General features: G+C 38.2%; 1 protein-coding gene across 2 annotated transcripts in view; it reads left to right on the forward strand.

Annotated features, from left to right (window-relative positions):
- The window catches only part of SLC39A11 (solute carrier family 39 member 11), a 366,224-nt gene that overhangs the window by 288,528 nt on the left and 57,311 nt on the right, over positions 1–20,385 (forward strand). For both annotated transcript variants that reach the window (XM_070740259.1, XM_070740260.1), the window contains exon 7: positions 14,243–14,312. In XM_070740259.1, coding sequence (XP_070596360.1) covers positions 14,243–14,312 — 70 coding nt within the window. The remainder of the gene's footprint in view (positions 1–14,242; positions 14,313–20,385) is intronic.

The following is a 20,385-nucleotide window of genomic DNA, read 5'->3' on the forward strand; positions in this document are numbered from 1 at the left end:
CAGTAAATGTTTCACTCAGGTCGCAAACACATCCTTGGGTAGCGATTAAACACAGCTGCGGTGATTTTGTTTTCTGTGCCATTTTTATGGAGTCATGCTGACTGGTCGCTTCCAGTCACGACTAAATCGGTTTGCAACCAAAGTCCTTGAACATTCATGAACAGAGGTTCCACCGTATGTTTAAAAGAGTGTGTTGGCTTTCAAATTCTTGGAAAACTATTGGTATTTAAAGAAATGAAGGAAAATTATTTCTCAGAATTATTTTTATTTCTTAGCATTAGTAAGAGATAACTGAAAAGATTCTTATCTGTATTTTGTTTTCTTATTTAGTAAAGAGACAACATGAAGGACACATTTCTGTTAATGATTTTGTAAGAGGGACTACTTCCTATTGCCCAGAAGTTCTTATATTATATTATGTCACCTCAATTTGTTTTTTTGAATGTGATAATATATTAGTTTCGTAAAGTGACTTTTTACAACCATTGGTTTTAACCAGCAGCACATTCCTCTTATCTTCATGCCGGTGTGCTGCGCACACATCACAATTTCATCCCTCGTGTGATTTTTCTTCCACACATGCGCAGAAGCAAAAAAAACCCAAAAATTGGAGGAAAAAATGGCCGCCTGGCAAAGACAACACCAGAGCTGTTAGGAGCAAATTGCGCAATCGGCAGGCCACTACCGGACTACCCACCGGTGCACACTAGTAGGAACCCACCTCTGCTTTTAACTGATCCTCTGACTGAAGGAGAATCATTTCATTGGTGAATCTTTATTGATTTCTCTTGCCTTCTTTCTTACTTTTGTGTAGTTTGCTCCTGTAATCTTTTTGTCAGTAAGTACAGTGGTGCCTCTACTTACGAACTTAATTTGTTCAGTGACCAGGTTCTTAAGTAGAAATGTTTGTAAGAAGAAGCGATTTTTCCCATAGGAATCAATGTTAAAGCAAATAATGCATGTGATTGGGGAAACCACAGCGAGGGTTGGTGCCCTGTTTCCTCCCAGCAGATTCCTAGCGAGGCCCCATGGAGGCTTCTCCCACCTTTTCCAGCCCTGTTTCCTCCCAGGAGATTCTTAGAGAGGCCCCAGGGAGGCTTCTCCCCACCTTTTCCAGCCCTGTTTCCTCCCAGGAGATTCTTAGAGAGGCCCCAGAGAGGCTTCTACCCGCTTTTTCCGGCCCTGTTTCCTCCCAGAAGATTCCTAAAGTGGCCCCACAGAGACTTTTCCCCAACTTTTCCAGCCCTGTTTCCTCCTAGGAGATTCCTAAAGAGGCCCCACAGAGGCTTCTCCCCGCCTTTTCCGGCCCTGTTTCCTCCCAGAAGATTCCTAGAGAGGCCCCACAGGGGCTTCTCCCTGCCTTTTCCGGTTACAGTTTCGGAGGCTTGGGTTTGTAAGGGGAAAATGGTTCTTGAGAAGAGGCAAAACAAAATCTTGAACACCCGGTTCTTATCTAGAAAAGTTTGTAAGTAGAGGCGTTCTTAGGTAGAGGTAGCACTACTTGAATACCTCAATGCCAGAGAAGTGTCTTTATAGACACTATTTATGATGGATGGCTTGTTTTCCACCGAGGTAGCAAACAGATAAAGTATAGCAGTAGCAAAAATGGAAGTACTTGCACATGTGTCTGTGGGGTGACAAATGAGGTGTTCAGGTTATTTCCATTGCATTTAAAACGTTGTCTCAATCTTATTCCTGAACTCAATTACATCTTTGTTTTAAGTCCAGTTTTTTAATATTGGTTCTAGTCACTGAAGCTGTTATTTTGAATTCGTAACCCAGAGGTCCTCTTAAGTAACATAACTAAAGTATCTTATGCCTTCAGCATGCATGTTACAGAGTATTAACTCTAGAACATTATTACAGCCAATTAGAAAGCAATGCTAGGGAGAAGAAAACACCAATCTCCAGTTGATAATTTAATCATGCTGATGATGCATTTAGCTAGTTTAAATAAATGTACGTAGAAAAAATAATGTAAAGTAAGGTAAAAGTAATGAGTCCCCTCAGTTTAATTGAGAAGCAATTAGCCATTACTTTCATCCTGGATTTTAAATTTCCAAGTCTAGCCCATAGTCCAAGATACCCTAGCGCAGTGATGGATAATCATTTACATCACCGCATGCCAACCTGCATACTGGAAATGGCACTCAAAACCATTTTGCCTAGACCGTGCAGCCTCACTGCCCTTCATGCATGCAAGAGCACCGAAGCCTGGAAGTCTGGGTGCTAGAGCACACATGTGCACTAGAAAGCAGCTTTTTCAGGTTTCGGTGCTCCCACAAGAAGGCCAGCTGACCAGTGCACATGTGTATGCACAGGAATGCGGAAGAGGAGCCAGTGAGACTGCTCGTCCAGTGACAGATGGTTCTATGTGTCACTTCAGGCACACATTCCATAGGTTTGCCGCCATGGCCCTAGTGGTCTTCCTTCAAATATGAACATGTCAGTTCTTTTGACATCAGCCAAGGTCAACTAAATACTGCCACCTGCTATGCCACAATGTGGGAAGGAGACATGAAATGGCTGGCGAAGTTTATTAATATGATGTCCTTTCAGGTTAGGAAGAAAATAACTTTTACATGCAACATGTCTGTCTGTCTGCCTGCCTGCCTGCCTGCCTGCCCGCATATATAAGTATATGTCTAAAACAGTGGTTACTTCTTAGGAATGAAGACAGACACTCAGACAGAAAGAAAGATGGTAGGAAGGAAGGAAGACAGAAAGAAAGAAAGAAGATGATAGGTAGGAAGGAAGACAAACAGAAAAGGAAAGGAGGGAGGGAAGAGAGGGAAGAAGAAAAAGGAAAGCAAAAAAAAAGAAAGAAAGACTTATGACCACAATTGAGCCTAACATTTTAGTTGCTAAGCAAGAGTGTTGTTAAGTGAATTTCATCACATTTTACAAGTTAGCCACACCCATCCGGTCACCTGACCAACTGAGGGTGGTGGGGATGGGGAGGGGTGAGGATGAGTTTGTAGCACCAAGGGGGCAGTGGACTGAAAAAGTTTGGGAACCACTGATCTAAAAGCTATTGCTGTTGCTAATACGTGTGATTTTTAAAGGAATATTAATATAATATGATACCAGAGTTAAAGAGGTCATTCTGGAATACTTTCCAGTCTTTTTAATTAAAGGATTTTGAAAATAAGTCTTCTTCTTGTTGTTGTAGTTATTTCTATGACTAGCCAGAAATATTTCACTCTTGGGTTTAAATGATTTGTACAAGAAATACCCCCAACTGGTGGTGGGGTATGATTGATTGTCTGGTGGTGGGCACAATCACTGAGCACATGTTATATGTTATATGTTGTGTGTGTGTTTTATATTATAAAAATCAATAAAAATGTTAATTAAAAAAAGACATTCTTTGTGCAGCTACTCTGAATAAGCGAACGCTATAAAGGGATGCTTGTTAGATGCCATTTATCACAAGGTGCCTGCAAGCAGCAGCTGGAAACATCTATAATTTTTAGTGCATTAGATATTAGATTCTTTCTGATGAATAGAAATAATTATCATTAATGTGAAAGACATTAGTTTTACTCTGCCAGAGGCTGTTCTACATATTTGGAAAAGAAAGATGATCTTTCTTTTCCATAATGGGGGAAATGCATGTAAAATGGTTTTATGTTTCTGCAGCATGCTTACTCTGACATAAAATCTCTGGCAAAAGAAGCACATTTTGGCAAGTATGTTTTTATTTACAATTCCTTGTCTGTTGTGTTGCCAGAGCTGATAAGGCTGCAGTAAGTTAGTGAGCTTCAGATGTCTTTGTTCTCTTGCCAAGGTGACAATAATAGGCAGGTAGAATATATGCTTTTTAGATAAGCAGTTTCTTATCTCAAAACCTAGCTGTAATTTAGAATGGACGAACAGGATGTTGAAGCTACACGTACTATGCATACTTCAATGCTTTATAGGTTGATCGTGAAAAGCAGGTGAAGTTCTTTCCAATTTCAACACAGAACTATTGTTAGCTGATATGATAACTGAAGTGCATTAAAATGTATATCTTCTTTACCATGCTAAATCTCTGAAGTCAGGTAGTCACAATATTATTGGGTATGAAAGTCCATGGTCGTGGAGCAGAGCTGGCTGGGAAGCTGGATTACCATTATTTATGCACCTTGATATTTGCTGTTGTTTGAATAGTATGAAAAAAAGTCATTTCCTATGCAAGAATTAAGCCTGCTGAATTAGATACACAGGTTTGGTGGAAATAAGGGTTTGAAAGTCCCAAGCCTCATAATGCTCTCTAATTATGACGACCTGAAAGGAATAAAAGGGGATTCATGGTCTCATAAAGAAACAGTAGAAAACTTGTCAGATCTCCTGGCTTGGCTTGGAGAGACCAGGGACATTAGATTCAAAGTGTGTCTGTGTTTTCTTTAAGATCTCATGAATAGGTAGAGGCTCACCCTTCTACTAATGATCTTCCAGTGGTATCTTCAGAAAAGAAGCCATATGGTATGTGAATTAAAATTCCATTGTGCATTATCAGATTTCTGGTTTTTTTGAAATTTAGAATAGTGTATTTTTGGAGTATAAAACGCACCTTAGTTTTGGGGGAGGAAAATAGGGAAAAAAATAAATCTGCCTACCAGGTATTAATCTGGCTTGTCTTTAGTCTGGTCAGCTTCAGCACATTAGTTTGTTGGTTTTGAGTTCATGTGCTTGCTTTTTATCCCCTGGTTGGGGATAAAAATATGTTTCTTAAAACTTCACTTTTCTCTCTCTTCAGAGAAAAACAGTGAGAAAAGCAAGCAAAGGTAAGATCGCTTGGCTAGCAAAGCACAGAATATGGCTTCACTCATTAGCAACTCATTAGGGCTGAAAAAAGGCAGAAAATTGCTTGCTAGCAAAGCAGGAAGATTGTTTCACTGTTAGTCAGCTGAAAAAAGTCAGCTGATTGTCGGAGGGAGCAGCAATGAAAGAAGCAAGCAAAGGGAAAATCGCTTAGTTAGCAAAGCACAGAAGATTGTGTTAGCACCTTGTTAGGACTTTAAAAAACAGCTTAGTTAAAAGCTACATTCGGAGTATAAAATGCACCCAAATTTTTAGCCTCTTTTAGAGGGGAAAATGTGCGTCTTATAATCTGAAAAATACAGTATATATCTTATACCAATATAAACTTTATTTTTATAGACACTAGCACTGAATGCACAAAGAGCTGGTTTTATACAGTATATTTCCTAGCTGCCATCTACTAGTCAGCCATACCTTTGCAGTCCATATCCAGTGGTCTTATTGGTACTATATTAATTAGCATATTTAAATTACCCTTATGTGTTTAAATGCAGTTTGGATTGCATGATTTTATGGTAACTGCCGGTGTGTTTCAACTGCCTGTAATTACAGGGTAATTAGTCCAGGAAGACACACACCACACGATAAAAGGAAAACCCAAAAGGTTTAATAAACAGAAAAACAGAAACAGCTCCCTTTTTAAATGTCAAAGGGATTTTCTGGTACACACAAGGCACAGGTTAAATGCAATCCAATTACTCACACAATAACTGGGAAATTGAGTCCAATTCTAAAGTCCAGAGAGTCCACACGCAATCTTGACCAGCACAAAAACCATGATCTTGATGAAACAATGAATCAGATAAACTGCCATGAGGCTAAAACACCAAGCTGCACTTTTATCTGTAGCACTAATTACAGCAGCCCCACCCAACCACAAGTGGCCTCATTTTCTCTTGTAATAATCCTTCAGTTGTTGTCTCCTATGCATCACTCTACGCATGCGTGGATGTGTCATTAATTCTTGTTCAGAATCCAGGGATGATACAGATGATTTATCTCCTCCTGGGCTGTCTGCCACACTCCCCTCTTCCCTGTCAGTCACACTTCCTTGGTCAGAGGAGGCTTCGTTGGCAGATTCCATCGGGAGCAAAACAGGCCAGTGGCATGTGGATGTTTCCCCCACATCCACCTGCACATTCCTTGGGGCAGGAGCTGGGCCAGAGCTAACCACAACAGGTGACTATACCAGAAAGGATCTAAAATGGTGCCTTTAAAAATTAAGCAATCTATACACACAAACATATTCTTGATGTATGTAGGTTTGGTAGTATTTGCTTAAAGAATACTTCTAATTAAGCCTTTTTCCCAGGGAATTATAGGGCAGGATGTGCTGCAGGTGATGGAAATCAGCCTAATGAAGAGAGGTTCAGGGTGTTTGTTTGCAACCAATATAATGGTTCTCTCAATTATGTGAGAGCCAGTTTGGTGCAGTGCTTAAGGCATCATTCTAGAAAGCAGATCAGAGTGACCTTGGGCTGGTCTCTCTCTCTCTCTCAGCCCTAGGAAGGAGGCAATGGCAAACCACTTCTGGAAAAAAAACTTCAAAGACAACTGCTTTTGCAGGTGGCGTCAGAGAATTAGGCGCTATTAAATGGAAGAAAAATAATAGTTATGCAAACAAAGTTTGCAGTGGTGGAAGTAAAGGTTATTAAAGTTGAGCTCTTTAATTTAATTTAATTAATTGAATTTATATGCTGTCCACTCCTTGAGGACTCATTTTTTCTGGGAAATGGTAGAGAAATAATTGGTCCTAATCTTTTAATATTCACCCCCAAACCTCCCAGTTTGATTTGTATTCCTGACATATAACTCCCTTCCAAGTGCTGATAAGGTACAATAACTTTTTAAAGGTCAGCTGTGTCAGGTATATTGTCTGCTAGCATTCTAAATCAGTAGTTTATCTTTAGATATTTTTTTGGGGGGGGATACTTCTCCTTTTGCTTGATTTGGACACACTACTTGATTATTGATTTCTCTGTGTAAACATGAAACTTCCTTTGTTATGTTAAAATGAGGATTATTCTCATTTTGCATTTAGAAAACTGAAATGTCATATAATTCCTGACAAAGCCATGCCTTTGCATGAGCTGTTACTCCCAAGCCAAATTCCAGATTTTGAAACATTACCTATCTTTCTAAAAGATAATTTGAAACATATATATTTCTATTGGGAAGGTGGGGTGAGAGAGGGAACAGTTAGATTGGAGAGAAATTCTAAGACTTAAAATGATGACAGTCTGGATGGTTTCTATTCAGTAATATATTTTTTAAAATCCTTTTCTTGAGGAGAAAGTGTTACATGGAAATTTGTATAATGGGCAACTTGGCCCTGAAGTGTCACTTTACAAATAAGTGCTTCTCTAAAAAGAAATAACAACATGCATCAGATTTTGAAACTGCAGCGGGTGGAAGACTGATGGGAATTTCAGCATGAGTGGAAAAATAGAGGACAATATTATATATTTTCCCTATCTTCCTCCTGCTGGAGCAATCATTCTTTCTGTAATGCCTTTCCCACTGAATTAAAATATAGATGAGTAAGGCTCAGGAAAAAAAGTGAGTGTATTATTGAATGTCTATAACCTCAAAATATTTTTGAAACTGAAATGAAGCAGAAGTTAACTCTTACTAGGTCTGCTTTCACGACATCTAAACGTAAATTTTATTTCAATTGTTTTGTGTGTGTTTTTTTCTCCCATGATCAGTCAAGAGGCTTTAGAATTGAGCTCCCACTCATGACTCATATAGTAAAGAGATTTGTTTTGTAAAAAGCAGAAGTTGTTTGACATTAACTGGGAATTGTCAAAATTATCTGCCAGCCAGCAGGTGAAGGTGAATGAGGCACTTTAATTGATTCCCAGCAAGATGTTAGTTTTTTCACAGTAGTCCTCTCAAAATTTAACCCCGGAGAATTAAACCCAATTTATATGCATCCCCCAAATAAAAAGGAGGAAAAATGAATGAGGTTAATGACTCTAGCAGCTAATTTGGAAAGTGATTGCTGTCATCTTCCCAGGTATCTAAGTAGTACTTCCAAGAGCTGCCCTGATCAATTTAAATGGTTTAAATAGTGAACCTAAGTGATATATTTTAATTGTGTGACAACAGTTCTTGATTGATCAATTGTGTGCCACCAAGTCAATGTCAACTGTCAGTAGAATTCACCTTGGTAGGTTTTGTCCATGATAGCCTGTCCCCTAACCTGTCCTTCAGGTTTTCCAATAGTGCACCCATTACCGCTCTATCTTGCTGTTGATTGTCCTCTTTCCTTCTACTTTCCCCAAAGTTAGAACCTCCTCCAAAGAGTGGTGGTGAGATGTTCAGGGGTTCCCATTTTTCTAAGCACATCCCACACCTTAACGTGATTGACATAACTCAAAGCCTTTCTACCATCAATGAAGCACATACCTGCATCAGCAATATTATTTCACATTCCTCAGCATTTTCCTAAATCATCTTGACATCTGGCATCTCCTTTTCCATGTAGGGCTCCAATCTGCATTAAAGGATCCTAACTATTCCTCGAGGGTAAACAATGTTGTCTTATGACTCAAAGTAACCAATTCTCAATTGCTTAGATCTTGCATTGTAGCTATTTCACTTCATTTTTCGTTGTGTTGAGCTCTTCCATATTCACGCTTCTTAAATTCCATGTTTGCACTGCAATTCTATTTTTGCAGCTTAGAATTTTATTTTCTGTTGTGAGCCGCTCCGAGTCTTCGGAGATGGGCGGCATACAAATATTATTATTATTATTATTATTATTATTATTATTATTATTATTATTATTATTATTATTATTATGTTCCCATATGGCAGTATCAGCAACAAGATGTCTTGAAGGCTTTAATCTGGCCACATCATAAACACCATTATTACTCAGAAAGATCCTCACTGCTCCTCAGTATCATGTTGAGTGTCGTCCAACCTGAGGGGCCAGATTTGTTCTGGCAGGATACTGTTAATCATTTTATACTTTCCATCAGTGAAGGGCTGCTCTTCTTCCCTGCTACCAGAGCTCCCTCGGAGGCCATTTTGTGTGTGCGCGCCCATCGGTCACATGCTTGCCCGACAGCCCGAGATTTGGCTTCTGTGCATGTGTAGCCAGCCAAATCCCATGTGATGATGTGCGAGAGAGCGAGATTTCATCTATTTTTGCCAATATTTTTGCTTCAGCGCATGCCCCATAGAAATAATTGGTTTAGAAAGGCTAATTGCGAAACATCAGGCAGGCTCACCATGTATTATTTTTCCCTCTGTTCTTTGACTTTTCCTTTCCATGAGTCATTAAAAGAGACGATTACTCTCTCCAGCATAAATTAGCTTAACCTCTTCCAGCACCTCATTTTATATATTCATGAGTGGCACAATAAGCCATTATAGTCCATCCATAATTGATTTTACACTTTGGGAGCACGCTTAGTAACATGTGAGTTTCCATTTTCTTTATGCAGTTCTTGCCCAACGTGCTGTCCTCTCACCATGTGTCTTCTGCTTGAACACAGTTTTCTCCTCTTTATATTGTGGGTAGCTGCAGTTTGTATTTTACTTGCTAGGTTTCCTCCTGGGAATTCCCAGCAGATAATTGGCCTGGTTTTTCCATGGCTTTTAGACTGCCTTCCTTTGTTCTTGCCAGTTTTTGGGCAACTGAAGCATCTGTCTTTTTTCTGATCAGTAGTTTGCTGATATTTTGTTCTTTAAAATGGCATAGCTTTTCTGGCTAATGGCACAGAATGTATCTCCTGCCTGGAGAAATGCTAACTGCATTTCTATAGTAATAATGCATCTAGGGTCTTTTCTTTGTCACACTGAATATAAGTACATGGCATGAAGTACATGGCTTGTTTATCATTAGCAAAAGGCAGATAGAGGTGTGCAATTTTTTCAGACCTTTGTTTTGTGAGTGCATAGATAATGATAATGCAGTAACATATGGAAAGCCACAGCTTTTCCCTTTGGACCAGTGATGGTGAACCTATGGCATGCATGCCATATAAGGAGGGCACACGAAGCATTGTCCTGTGTTTAGCTCCAGCACGCATAGGCACTCTGGCCAGCTGATTTTGAGCCTTGGGAAAGGCCATTTCGCCCTCTGGAGGCTTCAGGGAAACTTCCCTGAAGCTTCAAAGTACAAAAAATGGCCCAACAGGCATACCAGAAGTTTGGGAAAATGGGACTTCCAGTTTGCCTGTTGTGCTGTTTTTCACACTTTTCAGAAAGCTTTTCTGAAGCCTCCGGAGGGCGAAATGGCCTTCCTCAAATTATGAGCCTCAAGCCAAGCTTCAAAAGAAATCCAGTTATTTTTTAGGAGCATCATGTTGGCAAGAACCAAGTGAAGCCAACTCCAGTCTCACTTAATTTGCATCTTGGCTCTGATCCTGTTTTCCCCTCTGCCCCAAGTCATGCCATCAGTCACATTCCCCAACAAAGTAATTTTGTGGGTTGTAGAAGTCACTACCTCCGACCACCGTGGGTCACCCTAGAGATGACCTTGACTTTGCCAGCTGGAATATGCTTTTTTTAAAAAAAACCTAAAATGCAAGTTCCTCAATGAAGCCGCGAGGATTGATTCCACATCGCTCTGCCTATGGCAACTTGGGAGCAGATCAGGAATGCTTTGCGAGTCGACATCTGGTCTATATGATCTTGTTACAGCAGAATCCAGTGTTTCTTCAGTTTCTTTGCAGAGGCGGCATTTGCTGTCTGCTTATGTCTTCTCAATTCTGATTTAGTATGAATTTGTTCTTAAGGTTTAGTCTTGTGCAGCCAGTGTCTTAATTTTTTCTGCTTTTAGCCATTGCCAGTTCTGGTGTGACTAGAACAACCTAGAACTGAACACGCTCAAAACCGTAGAAATGGTGGTAGACTTTAGGAGAAACCCTTCCACCTCTCACAATACTAGACAACACAGTATCAACAGTAGAGACCTTCAAATTTCTAGTTTCTATCATATCTCAAGACCTAAAATGGTCACCTAACATCAAAAACATCATCAAAAAAGCACAACAAAGAATGTTCTTTCTGCGCCAGCTCAAACTGCCCAAGGAGCTGCTGATACAGTTCTACAGAGGAATCATTGAGTCTGTCATCTGCACCTCTATAACTGTCTGGTTTGCTGCTGCAACCCAACAGGACCAACACAGACTTCAGAGGATAATCAGAACTGCAGAAAAAACAATTGCTGCCAACCTGCCTTCCATTGAGGACCTGTATACTGCACGAGTCAAAAAGAGGGCGGGGAAAATATTTATTGACCCCTCACATCCTGGACATAAACTGTTTCAACTCCTACCTTCAAAACGTCACTACAAAGCACTGCACACCAAGACAACTAGACACAAGAACAGTTTTTTCCCGAACGCCATCACTCTACTAAACAAATAATTCCCTCAACACTGTCAGACTTTTTACTAAATCTACACTTCTATTCTACTAGTTTTTCTCATCATTCCTATCATCCTTTTCCTCCCACTTAGGATTGTATGACTGTAACTTGTTGCTTGTATCCTAAGATTTTTATTAATATTGATTGTTTCTTCATTGCTTACTTGACCCTTATGACAATCATTAAGTGTTGTACCACATGATTCTTGACAAATGTATATTTTATTTTATGTATGCTGAGGGCATATGCACCAAGACAAATTCCTTGTGTGTCCAATCACACTTGGCCAATAACATTCTATTCTATTCTATTCTATTATCTGTTTTTCCTGCTATTTTTGTTACATACTGGCTATGTGATATTTTCTTTACCATATCTTTTTCCTCTTCTTCATTTGGTCTTTCTTGAAAGCCATTTTCATCTCTTGAGTACTCAGCAATGCTTCAAGACATACCAACTGCAATGCATCTACTTCACTGTCCTTCAAATATTCTTCCAATGCTCCCCCCCCCACTTTTCAACCATCTGGTATATTTGCATATTATAGACACACCTATTTTCCTTAGTAAATAGAGTCTGTCAACATATTATTATTTTTTTTAAAAACCGATGTTTTCTACATGGCAAAGAATTATTCCTTGAACATTCACTATTGAGAGAGGGGGAATATAACTAAGGGGAAAAAATAGAAGCTTCCATAATTGAGTTAAGGAGAACGAGCCAATTATGCAGGAATTACTTCAAAACTCATCTCTGGTGAGCACAAAACATTGTCTGATTTCCTGCACCTGTTTGAAGGCGAATTTTTTTCTTTTCTCTTCCTATTAACAGATAATTCAATTGTAATTAAAGCAGTTCTGATTTATCCCCTGCAGAGCTGAAAATATACCTGGCAGAAGGGTGTCTTAATAGGACATGCTGAGGTTTTTTTTACTATAATAACTTTAAAAAATATATAAAACCTGGCTCACAACAAATTTCATCTACTGTGAGTTAACATGTCCTAAGAATTCTAATTTTCACATCAGCGAAGCTGACAAAGCAAAAGTGATTTTACTGACAAAAGTCATTTTAGGAAAGGTCGATCTGCTTTTTTCCAATAAGGAAATCTGGGGTTTGCTTGAAAAACAAATACCTTGTATTTTTCTCTTTGACATTCCAGATGTGGAACAGCAACCTTAAATACAGTTTTGTCAGGTAACATGAATTTAATAGCTGTTGTAAGGTTATACGCTGATGCAATAGGAATGATTCAGCATTGGCATTGCTGGTTTAAGACTGATGGGGTCTACACAAGACTGTTACCATATTAAGGGGTGTCTATACATAGGTGGCCATTAGAGGAGGGCTCTCTCTGTCTCTCTCTCTCTCTCTCTCTCTCTCTCTCTCTCTCTCTGTCTCTCTCTCTCTCTGTCTCTCTCTCTCTGTCTCTCTCTGTCTCTCTCTGTCTCTCTCTGTCTCTCTCTCTCTCTGTGTCTCTCTCTCTTTCTCATCATGTATCTCATTGCTCTCCCAGTGTCCGTAATTGTATGATAATTCAATTCAATTCAATTCCATTTATTAGATTTGTATGCCGCCCCTCTCCGAAGACTCGGGGCGGCGCACAACAATAATAAAAACAATATTCCAGCGAAAACAAATCTAATATTAAAAAGCACATAAAACCCTATCATATTTTTTAAAAAAGCAAACAACATATACATACCCAAACATAAATATAAAAAATGATAAGGTATCTACCACATATATGTATGTATATATTTAGTTGTATATAAATCGCTGTTAATTATCTAAAAACTCTGTGTTGTGTGCTGTATTTTGCTCCTGTTTTTTTCTCCATCATGGGAGGAGCCAGCAGTCATGATGGGTTGTCCTCATCCAGTCAGCACTGAGGACTGAGTCTATTTCTTTATGACAGGATCCGCCTCCTGCTAGTATCCCAATTTTGACTCGATCCCAACTGCTGGTTCAAATGATCAGGATTATTATTATTTCATAATACTAGTCACGCTGCAAAACTCTTACAAATTTGGTTAGGCTATTTGGTCCTGCAAATCTGCGCAGTAGACAAGGTAGCTTTACATTGGAATGTAGTATAAAGTTATTATCAGTCCTAGTTATAATGGCCGATAATAAGATATGGTAGTTTAATTATATCATGGGATTTTTTCATATAAAGGATTATAAAGGCAGTGATTTTGTTATGGAAATTGGGATTTTGTTATGAAAGATGTACATATTCTTATACAATTTTATGCACAAATGTATCAGTGGTGGGCTACTAGCCGGAATGTCTAATCGGGCTCGCCTCCGCGGCTCTGCAGGTCCCGTGAGTTTCAGCAGAGTTATGCTGCTGCGCCTGTGAAGATAGTAAAATTGTGCACAGAGACGCAGGTCCACCCATGTTCCAGCGAGATTTTTTACTTTCGCGCATGCAGTAGTTAGAGTGCTGATGAGTAATTTTCATCTTCATCTGTGTCCATTCTATATTATCATTGTTCAATCATTGTGTTGCTTTGAATAACTGTTCCCAACTTTTAAAACAGATTGGTTCCATATAAGGAGTCATCCTGTACAGTATTAGATTTTTTTTGTTTGATGAAACTTGCATGATCCTTAAGATTAATAATAGCTTATATTTTGGTATTAGGCTCAAATTGTGGTGCTGACCTACAATAATAATTCCAGCATGTAATGTTGTGCCTTGCCTTGTGTAAAATTTTAAGCTTAAAATTATAGAGCAGAATAATCAAATGTATATGAGTTTTATGCTCACAACGGGGGTATAATAATGGCTTCTTTGGAAGTCATCATTAATGTCATTATTGGTCTCTGTTTTGAATAATTTCTATCTTAACTAGTAATGTGTTTTGTAGATACCAGAACATTTATAACTTCCAGGGTAGAGGAAAATTGTAGACTTTTACGTTAGTAAGAACTGTTGCTATTCTGCAAGTTTAATATAAACCAAATATTTGAAGAGAACAATCTGTCTGCCAAGCTAATTACAGGATTATTAACCCCAGCTTTCTTGCTCTTTTTCAGAGGGTTTGGCTGTTGGTGTTGGATTTGGTGCTGTTGGGAAGTCACCTTCTGCAACCTTTGAAAGTGCAAGGTAATTGGTGTGATTTTAATTTATACACTGGTGGGATTTTATTAGCTGTAGTTGCTCATTTCCATGATTGATAATTCTGTATCAGAATAGTAAATTCTTTAAGATATGCATACATTCCCAAGTGTAGCTTTGGTCTGCCTGCTGTTTTACATATATAGTGAAGTAAACATCTGCCATTCACTCCAATCAGTTTCCCAGTTTACAAATATCTAGAGCATTCTGACCCTTTTAACCATCCTCTTATTTTACCTTCCCCAGGGAAATACATAAGTACACATAATCTTTTTTTCTGAGTTTTCTGTTTGCAATAAAATAGGGAAAAATAATATCTGAAATGGCCAAAGAATAGTATCATTATTTATAATAATAACAAATTATTTCTGCTTTTTCCTTTCATGTTTCTTTCTTTTTTTAGTCATTTTCTAGAGTTCTAGAATCTAGCTCCCCAGTTCTCCTAGGCTCAACTTTTCATTACATGCGGCATCATTATCCATGGTTATAGAAACATAGAAACATAGAAGTCTGACGGCAGAAAAAGACCTCCTGGTCCATCTTATACTATTTTCTGTATTTTATCTTAGGATGGATATATGTTTATCCCAGGCATGTTTAAATTCAGTTACTGGATTTATCTACCACGTCTGCTGGAAGTTTGTTCCAAGGATCTACTACTCTTTCAGTAAAATAATATTTTCTCACATTGCTTTTGATCTTTCCCCCAACTAACTTCAGATTGTGTCCCCTTGTTCTTGTGTTCACTTTCCTATTAAAAACACTTCCCTCCTGGACCTTATTTAACCCTTTGACATATTTAAATGTTTCGATCATGTCCCCCCTTTTCCTTCTGTCCTCCAGACTATACAGATTGAGTTCATTAAGTCTTTCCTGATACGTTTTATGCTTAAGACCTTCCACCATTCTTGTAGCCCGTCTTTGGACCCGTTCAATTTTGTCAATATCTTTTTGTAGGTGAGGTCTCCAGAACTGAACACAATATTCCAAATGTGGTCTCACCAGCATTCTATATAGCGGGATCATAATCTCCCTCTTCCTGCTTGTTATACCTCTAGCTATGCAGCCAAGCATCCTACTTGCTTTCCTTACCGCCTGACTGTTATATGCTGGAATGCAACAAATAAGATCAACCTGTACTTCATTTTGTACATAGAAGTTTACTCCTGCATATTATTTTCAACAGGTTCTCATGGCATGTAGTGTGGAGGTGGATTCCCAGGAGGGAGGTGGTACATAAAGACATAAGAGTCAATTCAGCCCAGATACTATGTGTGAGAGAAAGAGGGTACCCTTCTCAATAGTTCTCAGAATGTATGGTAGATGCAGATAGTAGAGCCTTCAATCTAGCAAGGTGTGAAATAATAAATAACTCAGTTTAGAAGAATCACTACATGTCATTCTTGCTTTTGGGCTGAAAGCTACATTTTATTTATTTATTTATTTATTTTATTTATTTATTTATTTATTTATTTATTTATTTATTTATTCATTTATTCATTTATTAATCAAATTTGTATGCCGCCCCTCTCTGTAGACTCGGGGCGGCTAACAATAGTAATAAAACAATATAAACAAATCTAATATTTAAGTTAATTTAAAAGGAAACCCCAATTTAATCTAATCTAGTCTAATTTCTTAAGACAATAGATGCAGGAAACAGGAGCCAGCTATTCTACCTTATTAAACTACCCTTGTAATGTGAATATCTGAAATCCATATTCGAAAGACTGGAGGATTGTGGCAATACATTTACTACTGCCTGCACATGTTTTATTGAGGTTAATATGGATGATGCTACTAGTAATGACACTGTAAGTATGGGAGAAGAGGGGATGGTACAATTGTTAAGTATACCAGGGTTCTTTTTTCCTCCTCAATTATATTAAATCAATGGAGAACACCTTTATGTGAATCTAGGCTGTGCTAAGAATGTTTACTGCTGAGGGCCTGCATCTATCTACACATTCTAGACATTCAGGGTTTTATCTAATATTTGTCATGAAATGCTGCCTTTCCTCAATACTAGGCAGAGCAATTCAAGCTTGAAATAATCGATGAAAAGGTAGCATTACAGCAAAGTTGGGTTTACTTGAGTGTGGCAAAAGAACATTTAAAAATAAAAATTGTCTACACAGAGAAATAGCTGTCTTTGCTTTACTATATCATTAAATATATTTTCTCATGTTCTCATGCCAGTCAGAAGTGGGATTTGGGGGTTCAGCAAGCAGCATAGAATCTTCACTAGAGGATCACCCAAACCCGGGAGAATCCAGAGCAGCCCACCCCTGCCCTTATCTTTTTTTTAATAACAAGAAAATATATTCTACTTTTAAATCAGAATTGAAAGGTTTTATGAGGATTGGAACTGTCCAGGAACAAATAATTGGGCATTATTATTATTTAAATTAGTTATGGCTCCCCACTCCAGTAGGCTATAGTCTGAGAAGCAGATTTCAACCAGTCCATTAAATACATACATGGGGAAGGAAAGTTAAAGCCTTGGAAAAATACTGTTTTTTCTTACTTGGATTGAGTGTAATTGAGTCCTCGGAGAGGGGTGGCATATAAATCCAATAAATAAATAAATAATTCCAAAAAGAAAAGTCCTGAGATGATTTTCTGACAGCAAGAGCATTTTCTCTGTCATTTCAATTCTACAAGAGGAGAAATTGTCTCAAATGTCCTATGTGGACTGACCTTCTCATTGAAGTCCCTCTTGGTATCAGAATCAAACAGTGTAGCACGAAAACTGGGTGCCAACACAGGAAAGGAGTGGGGGAAGTACGAATCTCTAGGGGTAGCTCGTTCCATAGGGCTGGAGCCACCACAGAGAAGGCTGTTCCCCTAGGCCCCACCAGATAACATTGTCTGGCTGACAGGACCTGGAGAAGGCTGACTCTGTGGGACCTGACCGGCCGCCAGGATGTATGAGGCAGAAGATGGTAATATTCCAACCTGGAAATGATTAAGTCATGAATGGTGACAAACAGGACCTCCATAACTGATCTAGCAAAATGCCATAATTGAGTTAGCAAAACTCCACTAAAAATGTAACAAATTAGCACTGAGGTACATTTTGCAGAATCTGACCATTTCACACAAGAATGTCCTGTTAAGACCCCATCCCTGCAAGAAGACAACGAAGTCCAATAGTTCTTTAAAAAGGGAACTGATTGTAGGCAGATAGAAACATAGAAACATAGAAGACTGACGGAAGAAAAAGACCTCATGATCCATCTAGTCTGCCCTTGTACTATTTTTTGTATTTTATCTTAGGATGGATATATGTTTATCCCAGGCATGTTTAAATTCAGTTACTGTGGATTTACCAACCACGTCTGCTGGAAGTTTGTTCCAAGGATCTACTACTCTTTCAGTAAAATAATATTTTCTCATGTTGCTTCTGATCTTTCCCCCAACTAACTTCAGATGATCCAATCGCTCTAAACTGACTTATCAGGAGACAAATCTTCCAACCTCCAAAGGCTCACAGATAATTTTGAAATCCACATTTTAACTTTTTAATTTTTAATTTTAACTATTCCATCTAATGCTTGGGTCATGATTTTCCAGTTCTAAAAGTCTCATAGTTTCTCAGCAACATCCACTCTTTCATCTAGACAAAATAACAAGCAGCAAAATATAATAACATTGTATAATATGGTATGTTTCATACTTATTGGGGGGGGCACTTATTCTCCTGTATGTATCACTCCCCATTTACAGCCTCTTTCATTTCATCATTCCACCAAACATTTTTTTCATACTTCTCATTAGTGAAATGTCAAACATTTTTGTAACATAAGCCTTTCCATTCTGCTCTGAGCAACTTCTACATCCTTTTTCATTTCATCCATTTTGCAGTTGCTGTGTTGAATGAATAATCTGCCTTCTAATGCCGTAGTTTAATCCTATTTCTATTCTAACAATAAACAAAAACAAAAAAGAGTATAAAATACACAACTTCCGTAAAAGAACAAAAGTAATAAATGTAGACAACAACCTCCAGTAGGCTAAAAGGCCTGACAAGATAAATCGTTTGAAATTCCTCCTGCAAGTAACAAGGAAAGGCCAATCTTACCTCAGTGGATCGACTCTCCGCAGGACTGGGATAGCAACAGAAAAGGTGTATTCTGGTTCCACCATTTTAGTTTTCTGATGGGATGGGGGGATGAAAACAAGTACAGTAGTCCCTCGCTATACCGCGCTTCACCTACTGCGGCTTCACTTCATCGCGGGTTTCTGAGGAAGTCGATTGGCAGATTTAAACAGCCCGCCGAACTCGATCGGCAGGTTTTTCAAATATATATATATATCTAAAATTGTAAATACAGTCATGCTTTTTGATTTATATTAATTGTTCTTCTCTGGGTGTATATAAATGGACTTAGGTTTAAACTATGGCCTTTTTTGACTAAAATACTCATCAGTCACCATTCTAACTCTTTACTGCGTTTATGAATAACTCAATTACATTTTCTATACTCTTTTGTTTTTCCCTCTGTCCATTATACTGCTTAACAGACTATTTTCCCTTCTGGGATCACATTCATTTAGAATGCTGCACTAGTTTTTCCAAACCTGACCTCTAATTAACTCTGTTGACAGGAGCATAACATGCAACTTTCATCAACCTACATGTTCCTACGTTCATACAACCAGCTAGAATGATCCTACTTCATATTTCATGACATACATCTCAGCCCTGTCATTCATAATGATCAAAACTATACCTTCTCTTCCCTGCCTGTATTTACTCCACTCCAAAAGATAAGAATGTTATCTTAATTTCTATAACATTTATTATTTAATTAGATTTTATCTATCTATCTATCTATCTATCTATCTATCTATCTATCTATCTATCTATCTATCTATCTATCTATCTATCTATCTATTAGATTTCTATGCCATACCTCTCTGTCTCTGTGCTTCACAGGCATATTACATACCTTTATTCTTCCTTTTATTTTATTTATTAATTCTTGCTCTTATGATTAATTGCCTGGCCTGGGATCAGGTTACCTAAAGGACCTTCTCTTCATAATAGTTTCTTTCCATGCAATTTGGTCTAGTAAATTGGGGGTGCTGCAGGTCCTATTGCCTAAGGAATGTCAATTGGCAGGGACCATGAGAAGTACCTTCTCAATAGTTCAATGTTATTCAATATTATTATTATTATGCAATATAATAGCTCAATAGCTCAGGATGTCCCTAATACTGTTAGCCTTTCATAACACTCTAAATACCTGGGTGTCTGTATGAGCCTGAAATTCTGAAAGTGTATGGGGCCACATTACCTAGATGCACTGCTAATTTCTATGTATTTTTATTATAATTCTTAGTTCCATAAATGTATTGTTTGCAATTGTTTTTATGGTTTAATTTGTTGTATTGTTGTTCACTGCAGTGTTCCCTCTAATTTTTTGGGGGGGTGGGCGGAAAAGTATAGTGTCTGAGTGGCAGTCCCTTCGGGACTGGGCGGCACAGAAATAATAAATAAATAAATAAATAAACGAACAAACAAACAAACAAATAAATAAAAAACCCACCCTGTTTTGCCTCAGAGAATTTCAAAATAAAATACTGTACTGTGTGTCTATAACAGTGAGCTCATAATAGGGCAACTCTATCAATATCAAAATGCCACTTAAATAGTTGAGCTAGTTTCAAACTAGATTTTGATTTTCTTTCTCTCTTCCTTACTCCCATTCTTTTTCTTTCTCTTTTCCTTCCTCTCTTTTTTCTATCTGTTTCTCTCTTCCTCTCTCTCTCCTTCCCTCTCACTCTTTCCCTCTCGGCTTCTGGGCAGGTTTGGAAAACTCTGAGTTGATGATGATTTTTAAGTGAGCAATTGCTCACTGCTCAGCTTAGAGGGAACTATGGTTCACTGCCCAAGCTGATTTGGATTAAAATGGGCAGCTATAGAAATTGAATGAATCAATGATTTAATAAGTACATTTCCTATATTCCAAATTGCTATCTTCCATGCTATGGTCATCATCAGTAGATACATGTAGTCCTGACTTACAATTGGGACTAGAATTCAAATTACTTT

The sequence above is a fragment of the Erythrolamprus reginae genome, chromosome 2 (assembly GCF_031021105.1).
Source record: "Erythrolamprus reginae isolate rEryReg1 chromosome 2, rEryReg1.hap1, whole genome shotgun sequence".
Taxonomy (NCBI): Eukaryota; Metazoa; Chordata; class Lepidosauria; order Squamata; family Dipsadidae; genus Erythrolamprus; species Erythrolamprus reginae.